Source organism: Mus pahari, chromosome 12, assembly GCF_900095145.1.
Source record: "Mus pahari chromosome 12, PAHARI_EIJ_v1.1, whole genome shotgun sequence".
Taxonomy (NCBI): domain Eukaryota; kingdom Metazoa; phylum Chordata; class Mammalia; order Rodentia; family Muridae; genus Mus; species Mus pahari.
In genome coordinates, this window is record NC_034601.1 from 40722791 (window position 1) to 40734394 (window position 11604).

At 40.2% G+C, this 11604-nt stretch overlaps 1 protein-coding gene across 1 annotated transcript in view; it reads right to left on the reverse strand.

Moving 5' to 3' along the window:
- Positions 1-11604, reverse strand: part of Cd96 (CD96 molecule) — an 81472-nt gene that overhangs the window by 63899 nt on the left and 5969 nt on the right. The window contains 1 exon segment of the mRNA XM_021209890.1: positions 6211-6329. Within this exon segment, the coding sequence (XP_021065549.1) occupies positions 6211-6329 (119 nt within the window).

An 11604-nucleotide genomic window follows, 5' to 3' on the forward strand; every position in this document is an offset into this window, starting at 1 on the left:
ATTTGCAAAACACAAGAAAATCAAGAAGAAGGAATCAAGAAACTGTCGATAACTTTGTTTTTTGAAGGTGGAATTCAGCTGTGATGTGCCCTGAAGCCTCTAACAGAAGGAAATCCTGAGGGATTGTAGAGTCTCTAGTGGCCAAAACCTGAATTTGCATCCCAGAACAAATGGGGAAGTAAATCTAGTTCAGATAAACCACCCAGTATCTAAAGCTAGGAGAAGGAAATTCTATAATCATGCTATGACTGCAATTAAAAGGTTAAGTTCTTATTATTACAGATTTTTTTTTACTTTTAAACTGCTATTTCTTTTTTGGTTTGGATTGTAATATAATTACATCACTTTTCTTTTCCCTCTCTCCAAAGCCTCACATATACCCTTCCGTGTTATTTCCAATTCGTGGCCTCTATTTTTAATATTGTTACACAAACATATGTTCATATTACATATATATTATTTATATATTATATTATATATATATTCCAAAATGCATACATACACTCTGCTCATTTTACAGAATGTTACTTGTATATATGTTTTCACTTGGTACTAGATAACCACTTAGTGTGCTTTAATCTGTTTAGGGCACTCTATGTTCTAAGCACTGCAAAGTTTATTCAAGCCTATCTTATACCCCTTACTTCAGTCTTCAGTAAATTAACATTAACTTTCCCTCAGCTATGGAGAACAAGAAGGTACTCAAATCATAGGATTTTAAATCATCGATGCTCAGAATCAAGGAAAATCGGGCCTCAGGACTATGCATACAGAATAAATCTGAACCACTGAGTATTTAAAAATATATAAAACTTGGGGCATATCTAGAAAGAAATTTAGGACAAATTCCAAAAAGACTTTATACAGAAATCAGGGCAGAATGCTGGTTGATAGGGCCTTATGGTATACTGACCCATCTGTGGTGACCTACAACATGCAGCTTATTTCAACTCCTATTGAGTATAAACAATCTCAGTTGACCTGCTCTGCAGGCAGTCTGGCAGGGGACCACACACAGACAGCTTTCATTTCTACTTTTATGTTTTCTTTCTGTTTTTCAGAGAAAAAAAAATACCTACCTTTAAAAATGTTAATAAATACTTCAAAAACTTTATGGGTTTACATCTTGATAAACCTTTAAAATGTTTTAATATGCAATATAAATCTAACTAGCTATACAGTCCTCACAATAGCTGGTCACTAAGTTCACTCCTCCCTAGTTCTACCCACAGACACTCTGTGATTTTTATGAACATTTATGTTGTACCCATCTAAATGGGGAGTTTGCAGGATTATTGCTATGTTTTATATGATTTTGTTCCTATACCGCCAAAACTTCTTCCCAGAGTCCCAATGCTGAAAACTGCCCAGATGGAGACACTTGGCCTATGAAATCTCTTCCCACATGAATCAAACATTGAAGCGTCTGGAACATAGCTCACTGCCAACACTACTAAAACTGCAACCAAACAAAAAAAGGCCACATCCAGAACAAGCATATGAACAAAATGGTGTTTATGGGAGTAGATTTCCTGTCCTCCACCCTTTCACTCTTCTGTCCTGTAGGGGCAGAGTAGCCATCATCTATAGGACAGCACTCAGACAACCGTCTCTGAAGCAGAGGGTCCAGTCCCTAAACTATGCACCTTGATTTTTTGGATTTCTTGCCTTAAAGGATTGTGAGAATATAAGTGGCTGTTCTTCATGAACTCCCCAGTGTCAGGTGTTGTGTGACAGTAACACAAAGTGGACTAACAGAGTTATAAAACCATGGGCAGTGGTGGCGCACGCCTTTAATCCCAGCACTTGGGTGGCAGTGGCAGGTGGATTGCTGAGTTCGAGAAACCCTGTCTCAAAAAAACAAAAACAAAACCAAAAAAAGAAAAAAGAAAAAAGAAAAAGAAAGAGAGTTATAAAACCATGCACAGCTCTGTTTACCCTGCCTCTGTTAATCCACTACCAGGTTCATGATGACCTCGAAGACTCAAGAACCACAGGTTTCTTGGAGCATACTATTCCTCCGGTAATATAAGTATAATGAGATCTCGTAGCAAATAACCAACTGTGGGACTTTATTTAAAAGTTTGATATTGTTCACCATGAGCTTTCCTTATATTCTTTTTAAAATATTGTATTAAAATATTTATATTGATTGCTTGTTGGACCGTGAAAGGCCGTCTGTGTTCTCATCAAGTGAGGCTTACTCGGGAGACCCAGTAGAAAAATCTACAACCATAAGCTATGCTCCCAGACACCAGTGCCTGACACCACATAACTCCTCAACTCCATAATCCTGTGAACATCAGTCACATAGACCATGTCCCAAGCTCTTGGTATTCTGGCTGTAGCCAGGTAAGCTCCTCCCCACAGTTACCTGGAAACAGCAAGGTAGCCCAGCCCATTATAAAAGGGGCTACTCAGCCCCTGCTCTCTCTCTTAAGCTCTTGCTTTCTCCTTGTCTCTTACCTCTTGCTCTCCTCCCCTTCCCTTCTCCCTTCTCTCTACATGGCCATGACAGCTCTCTACTTCTCTTCCCTTCTCTCTCTTTGCCATCCTACAATAAACAACTTCAAACCACAGACCGTCTCTGCACATCGAGATCCACCGTGTTAGAGCAATGAAGCAGGCCTCCCTCTAGTGAGCTGCATGTCTAACCTTCTGGGAGGTCTTCCTGCACTCCAGCCACCACCTCCAGCCAGCCCAATCCTCTCTCTCTCTCTCTCTCTCTCTCTCTCTCTCTCTCTCTCTCTCTCTCTCTCTCTCTCTCTCTCTCTCTCTCTCTCTCTCTCCCTCTCCCTCTCCCTTTGTCCCCTCTCTCTCTCTCCCTCTCCCCTCTCCCTTTGTCCCCTCTCCCTCTGTCCCCTCTCCCCTCTCCCCTCTCCCCTCTCCCCTCTCCTTTAATGTCCTTTAGAGCATGGGCAACCTATCAGGACCACATCCCGGAAGAAAACCCATTAACCCTCTCCCAGAAGTCATCAACTGCCAATAGCTGTTCACTTGGAAGTGGGGACACATTAACTCATTTCCCATCCACGCAGAATGTTGACTGGCTTGATCTTGAGGATGTCTTGTGAAGTCACCTGCAGATATTGTGCTTTTGTAGGTGCAATGGCCCTGTCATATCATATGCAGAAGTCACTATCTCACAGAAGTCTTTTCACTCCTCTGACTTTTACAACAGTCTTTCTGCCCTTATTCCATAATGCTCCCAGAGCACTTCATAGTCATTTATAATTGGTGCTAGTTGTCGTGTCTCTATGACAAAAAGAAGCTTCTCTCGTGAGCGGTAAAAACTGTACCAATCTATGTATGTTTATAAGTATTTAGACAGTCCTCTTTTTGTTTTTATTGATTTTAAAATATATTTTATTATTTCAAAGATTTCAAACAAGTACTTTGATCATAGTCACCACAACTCCTTTCCCTAAATGCTCCCAGACCCATCTCCACCTCTTCACACCCCCAACTCTGTATCCCCTCTGACTTTTTTTTTTTTTTAAACAATCCATTGCATCTAATTTGTGCTGTTCCTGGACTACCAGGTGCGGGGCCATCCCTGGATGGAGGTAAAAGTACCAGGAGTCACGCCCTTAAGGAGAACCAACTTCCCATCCACTCAGAAGCTTTTAGCTGTCCCAAGCTCTTCAGTTAGGGGTATAGGATTCTAAGCATCTCCTGTTCCATGCCAGAATAGAATGCTGACTTCCTGGGTCTACAACCACAAGCCACTGTGAGCCCATAGCAGTGGTGAAGGCTCTCTGTCTCGTTTATTGACTGTGGGATCACATATTTCCCTAAGATATTCTCCGGTGTATACTAGTACTTTGTATGCATGACTACCAGGGTCTTGTTAGAGCATGTGTCTGTCTTTTTGCTATTAACTGTCTTCTGTTATGTGGTTCAACATAACTTTTCAAATAGCTTTTCTGGAATTATCTGAAAAATTATTATCCCTGAATACTACTTTTTTTTTTTTTACATTTTATTAAAAACACACGACATGATAGAAAATATGTCTAATATAGTCTGTATCCCCGTGGGATCTAACACTCAAGTCAGAGTCACATCTGTTTATTGGATTGAGTTAAAATTTATACTGTGGGAAATCACAGGATGATAGTTTGTAATGAAAACAGAATATTAGAATGTATTTAGAAACTCCCAGAATAAGCCTAAAGGATTTCCCTGATGCTGGTACGTGTCCTCGGAATTAAGTAGCAAAATTAGCATTTGCCATTTATCTATCCGCCCATATCTCAACTACACCCACACAGTCCTTGATTTGTTATTTATCACTCCACTGTTCACATAGATGCTCACAAGTTGACTTGTGCTTTCTTAGGTAACTGAGTTATCCTGTGACAACTGAATGTTAGATTCACTCTGTCTGATGCCTATTGTCCTCAGGGTGGTACAGTCCTGAAATATAACTCCCCTAAAGCGAAGGATCTGCTCTACTTTACACAGCTGACCGTGAGACCATGTACACACAGCAAGTACATTTTCCAATGATATTGAGAATCCTAATAATAACTTCCCCCATGAGGTTTCCAACTGAGTTAATTAGATTTTAGAATTCCACATGTACAACAACATGACTTTTATTTTCTGGGGACTTGGGTCATTTTGGTCTGCAGAACCATTTTTAGGGTTTAATGAAACACTCGAAGCAGGAGGCCTTTCTTTGCAGCTCCAGAGTTTCGGAGCTCAGCACAGCAGGTTCCTGCCCGACTGAGCTTATCTTCATCATTTCTGCTCCTTACCCTTTTACTTAAAGCCACATTATTTCCTGTTTGTGAGACTCCGTGTCACCTCTGAAGACATTCAGCAATGATGACTGGGGATGCTTCTATTTCTTAATATAGGGACATTAGATGTTTTCACACCAGACTTAGTAAATTCTGGAGCCATTTGTAGTTAGGGCACGGCTATAGGTCAGCAAGGCAGACAGATTTTTGACATTTAAAAGGAGAGAGCACAGTGGGAACAGCGTATTGCCAGCACGATATTCCCTTAGAAGGAAGGATTCTTCCAAAGGGGTCTCCCAATTTGTCATTATTAAAATCTGTTCTTTAAAGTGACAGTTTGACTTGAGGGTCTGCTGATGGGTTAAACATATCCTCTTGCTCTAGGTGGCTCACGTCCTCCCTGGCCCTCACTTGTTCTAAGTGTCTGCATGGGATCGATACAAAATGTTTATACCACCTTCCAAGGTTCCTTGAAGGACACTGCTAGATAAAGGAGACTTGTAAGTTATGTAGTATCTGACACATAATGAGCTGGCTCTCATTAACCAACCAAACAGCACAAATGTAGTGGCCACTCATTTAACATGAAGATGGTGAAAAGGTGGCCTGAGATCTGTCCCTGGGACTACAGGGTGGAAGAAGAGAACTGACTCCTGAAAGGTGTCCTCTGGCTTCACACAACCCCCAATTAAATAAATAAATGAAACTTTTAAAAGTCCCTATTCTGGCTACTTGTAGTGGTTTCTAAAGGTCATGGTTTCTGTATTTCTGTAGCCATTGCCTTAGTAAGAGGGTTGAATAGTAACGAGCCTCTCCGGAGCCTGGTTCTTCCTGTTCCATATACAGATGTGTTTTTAGTGTTTTTAAGCAAGGTGTGTGTGTGTGTGTGTGTGTGTGTTTCTGTATGTGTGTGTAGGCACTTATGGGGGTCAGAAGACAGGGAATGAGTTGGATCCCTTGTGTGTCTTTTAGTGCCCTCTGATAAAGCAGTAAGCACTCTTAACTGCTGAGCTATCTCTCCAGGCTCCTCTTCTTGTATTTTTTAAGCATTGAATTGGTTTTGCATTTCTTGATTAAAGCAATGCGGGATTGTGGCCACGCAGGTTCTGGGAAATGGGATCTATATCTCTATAAATGTTTGTAAAACAAATGTCTGTGATCAGGGGCTGCTGTAAGTGATTCTGCACTGGGGCAGCATCACACACCTTGTTTTTTCTGCAGTCATGGTCAGGTTTATCATTTGAAATAGAAATCCACCTCTAGGAGCTAATTTCAGAGTCCCACTGCATACATTGCTGCTTGCCTAGTTAGAAGACACCTCGGTGCCCTTTACCTCCTTCCTGAGCCCCTGGCATAATGCCTGGGTCTCATCAAGTACTTCTCTATTATTACTTGCTATTCATTTCACCTCATTAATATTTAAAGATCATTACAGTTATTCACTGAAAAGGGCAACGCTTACCACCAACCATGAAAAGGTGAACCTAGGTGAAATTCCTGAGGAGGTATTTTGAAAGCATGGTATTTCCAGAGTCCGATTTGTCTCTATTTCTATTGTATGGTTGTGTTCATCTTGTGTATCTGGAACAAAACACAAGGTGGAAGATTCATGGATCTCGGCATACAAAGTACATTCTATCAAAGGGACAAAGAGAGAGAGAAGGAGAGAGTTTAGAATAGAGATTCATCCATCTTCAAGTCACCTATGAAGTAAGGAGGGAGAATCCCACTGTAGTCCTCATTGTTTAAATGGCAAAACTGAGCCGGGAAAGCCTGGGCAATTACTCATCACTGAAAACTCACAGCGAAATTATTTAACAACCCAACTCAGAATTTGACATACTCTTCTGCTTTAACCCCAAGTCAGTCCATAGATTTTGAGGTTCCAACCTTTTAAAATAGAACTTAGAAGAACAGAGAAAGTAAGTTAAAAATCACCTAGAAAATATCTACAAGAACATTAAACTATAACATATAGATGGGAACAAACTACTAGACCAGGTAATAGCAGCTGTTTGAAAAGAAAAAAGAAAAATGAACTATGTTTCCTATGGGCTTTAGAATGGAGAAATCTGCTCCCCCACGAGTGATCACTGCGCAGACAGGCTAATCTGAGAACAGCGGCAGAGATGGAAAAGAGAGATGCAGGCGCCAGGTTGCCAGTTTCTTCTTGGGGAAAAGAATAGGTCGCCCATACTGTGACTGATGGGCCTGTGGCATGTCCTCAGTGCTGTGTAGAAATGAAACCCTTAGGAGAAGAATACAGATTAAGTGAGATGGATCTCCCATGGCAAATCAGAGGAAATTCAGATAAAAGTGGGAGACAAAAGGAAAGGAAGCCCACCTCAGCAGCCCCATAGCATGCTGTGGGATACCTCAAAAGTAACAGACTCTGGCTCTGGACACAGCAAAGGCAACAGAGGAGCTCGGTGGGCTGACTTCCATGGTAAGGATAAGAACACACTCAAGCAGTAGAAGAATGATTGCGGTAGAATGAGCTGTTAAGCTACAGTGAGAAAGAGGCCAGAGGATAAAATACCATTAATGTAGCAATAAAAGCAGAGTGCCAAAATGTCTACACACAAATAAGAGCTACAACTTCATTACTCAAAATGAGGTGAAAGAGAAAAGACGACATAAACTGTAGAAAAAAATGGGAATGGCTGATAAATGAATTCACTGAAAATAAGATGACTTGTGAGAGATAGGCGATGTAAGTCAGAAAATCATTTTCAAACATCACTCTGGGAATGAGATGAATTTAGAACAAAGCGGAAGCTGTATATGCACAAAAGCTAATGCACTGAGAGTAATTTTACAAATTAAATGAGAAAAATACTTAGATAAATAATTTTAAAATAAGATATTCAAATAATGTGGTATATATATATAAAATCACAAATGCTAAAAAGCCATAATTTGCAAATTTGTTTAAAAAAAACCATGACTACAGAAAGGCTCACAGTTAGTGCTGATTTTTCACTAATAATTGCTATAAGGATGTGAGTACTTACAAGAGGTCTAGTGGGTACACAATAGAGGTCTACAAAATGAATAGAAAGTAGAGACTCGCTTATCTTATAGGGAAAAAGGAGGTCCATTAGGAAAATAAAGGATAAGTGCAAAATTGGGCAAAAATGCTAAATATAACTATTTCATACCCCTGAGCATTGTCATGAAATTAAAAAGCATATTTTTCTTGCAAAACTTCTATTGCCTCTGTGAAAACTATAGTAATGCTCAGACTTCTCACCTTCGGCACTTCATTCTGTCACCTGCCTGCCCCCTTGGTCATGGAGAAAGATTTTACCAGCATAGAGCCACCTGCAAAATTCAGCCATTTTTTTTCCTTCCCAGAGCCACTGTCACACAATGGGACTTGATTTCACCTTTTTCAAGTCCAGAACCATACGAGAATACATTTTATTTTCACTGGCCACCATATGGTGGTGTGCTAATACCAGTACATTTCGTGTAGACTACCTGGGAACAGGAACCTTGAGGACTTATGTACGGTGTCTACATATTCTAAACTGACTAAGAAAGCACATCTTTGGGTAGAGAACACTGGGGACGGTAGCCTAGATGTCTTATGAATGCTGTCACCATGAGAACCCAACTCTAGTGACTTCATCCATTCCCAGTGCCTGGCCTCTGTAATTTAAGGAGGTTATCCTCAAATTTCAGCATTTAAGAGGACAAATATGCTTGTGGTAGATTATTTCAGTTCTTATACATTGAATGGATACTTTCAGTAGATATAGAACTCCTTGGTGAGCTATGGTTAATTTTAGTATTTTGGACAAGTCTTCTGAGCCCTGGTGTTTCTGATGAGAGTCCCTTTTGATTGTTTTGTTGGTGCGCCATAGGGAACGCGATTTTTTGTGTTTTATGTTTATTTGTTGTGTTTTATGTTTACTTTTTGTTTTTTTATGCCTCTATGTTTTACTTATTTTATTTGCTGCTTTCTCTTTGACATTCAGAACTGCACGACTAGGTGGATGTGTCTCTGCTTACCTCATTCAGCCTTCTAGAGTTCCCGAAGGAGTAGCAAACACTAAACTATTGGGCAACATTTGCTGGAAAACAGGAGTCCTGGGACTGAAAGGCAGTCATATTGTTTCCCTTCCCAATGATTATACTTTTAAAAGAGTTTTGTTAAGACATGAAAGTATAAAGGAGGCTAGTTGGGAAGAAAAGACTGCTAGAAGAGTGGGAGGGAGGCACGAGAGGGCAATGTGGGTGAATATGACCAGAGTATATTATATGTGTGTATAAAATGTCACAATGAAACATAACTATGTGTACTTATTGTGTACTGTAAGAAACATTATAAAAGCATTCTCTATTTCTGAATAGTTTTCCTATCTTTTATGGATCTAAGGACCCTCTATTTTCTCAGAAATCATAGTTGATTTTCTTACAAACTCTGATATAGTTAATTCTTTTTAAGTATATCCTGCCCGTTGCCATTGGAGTATGGTAGGGTGCCTTGAATTGTTAAAAACCACCCACGCTACAACACCAACACAACGCTTCATCCAAACATTTACACTCTTTCTGTTGCTATGGATCAGTGGCTAGAAACTACATCAATATTTGCTGCCCCCACAGCCCTGTCTCCCACTCTTCACCCCTCCCCCACTCTCCTGTCTCCCACTCCCTGCCCTTTCTTCCATCAGGTTTCTTTTCTGTTCCATAATGCCACCAACACAAGCTTGCACTAAGTGGTCAATACCTTTCATGCTCCTAAACACAATCCAATAACCACTTGCCTTCCCAGAAGTGTCAGGATGGATGGATGCTGCTTTTATGCAATTATCTTTCTAGGCTTCACTAACCTGGTTCTCTCTTCTCACTCTTGTTTGTCTCTTTATCTACTCTCCGTTGTCCTGTGGAGTCATAACTCTCCAACTCCTGTCTCTGTCCTCTGTGCCACATGGCTTTTCTCATTTGCTTTCTCTACCTAGACTGTTTCTTTCACACCTAGAAATTTAGTTGTACCCTATGCTCAGAAAATGTGCTAACATGGTATCTTTACTTAGGCTTCTGTGCTAGCTGAGGGGCAGCATAGCCAGCTGTGTACGTGTCATTATTCTCAACTTTCCTGCCTAAGTCAAACATAGGAAATAGAACTTGAATGATCTCTGAACAATCTGGTCAGATTGCAGTGTGAGTCACAGCGAGTGAGTCACACATTCTGAAAATCAAAGTTCCATGCTTTGAATTTCAATTGCCATATATGCGATGTACCACCAGATATTACGGATAGCCTACTTAAACATGACACCCATCTAGATATTGCTCTCCATCAATCTCTTTGCCACTCTACTCAGAGTTACCGTATCTCCTCTCCGTTTCTGGAATTATATCACTTTCTTACACTATCCTTTCTGCTTTTCCTCACCTCATTCCCTAGACCTTAGTTAAAGCAAACAAAACACAAAAGCACCCCGTGTTTAAAATGCAAAATGAAAAGTGTTAAAGAAAACCACCTCGATTAGTTTCCATGACTCTTGACCACATGAGTCTTGTTCATGAGCCTTGCTTTCAGTGGGTTTAACTGCATTCTTTTTACTCTAGTCAATTCTTTTTAGAATCCCAAGGTTGGTGCAGTTCCTAGACCACAGAGCCTGCACATAGCCTGTTTGCTAATGAAAATTTCTTGGTCTTCCATCTCTTAGTTAATGATGGGAGAGCTCTAGGAAACCTTTCCTGGATTTCCCAGGACATTCTTTCTAGGCTTCTCTGACCTGGGCCTACTTCCTCCCTGCACCAGAACTCCCCATTGTTGCTGTTTAACACTTAATTGATGTCTGTTCCTTCTACTGGGCATGGAGATGCTGCAGGGTAGGCCACCTTGTCTGCATCCCTCATTACCACATCTAACCCAGAGTCCCTTGTACTCAGCAATATAATCTCTTATAAACTATGTGCTGGACAAAGACTGCACACAAGACATTGATGAAAGTCACTATTCGGGTTAAATGACGAATCAATTTACAGAGAGCTTAGCCACATATAACTTATCAATAATGAATTTTCTTCTTTACTGACATTTTTATATTTTAAAAGGAAAATGGTGATAAAGTTAGAATTCATAGTGCTGTACCTCTTGACTGGCAAGTTTTCATACGCTGCCATTATTTAATCTGCCCACGTTTCTACCTTTTTGTGTTCTTCTCTTTTTACAGTTCTGAAACTATGTTCATTTACTTTTCAATAATATTTCATTAATGATTTGTTAATAGTAATATAACAATATTTGTTAATATTTAAATAAAAAGTTTTTGCGAATTTTATAGACACATACAATATGGTGTCTTAATTATTTTTATTCCCTGCAACTCTCTGATCCACCTCCTACTTTCTTTCTCACATTAGTGCCCTCTTCTAAATTATTTTTCTAACCAAGGGTCCAATTTGTGCTATTTGTATCTCTATATAAGTGTGAGACCATTCACTGCAGCATAATCTATGTACCAAGGCCCATAATCTTAAAGAAAACTGACTCTTCCTCCGATAGATGCTGTCAATGGTCAGCATCCTCCGATAGATGCTGTCAACTGTCAGTATCCTCCAATAGATGCTGTCAACTGTCAGTATCTTCTCAGCAAGAGTGGGAGCTTGCCCTGCTCTCCCCATGCATGCTGGAATGTTGACCAGTTTGATCTTGTGCAAGCAACTACAATTGTTCATCATTGTGTTTCCAAGATTAGAACGTTCCTGTGCATTGCTATCATCACTCTGCTTTTCCTTGTGATGCTGGTGATGGAACTCAGTGCCTCCCCCAGGCTGGGCAGACACTGTGTCACTGAACTACATACAAACCCACTGTCTTTTTTTTTTTTTTTTT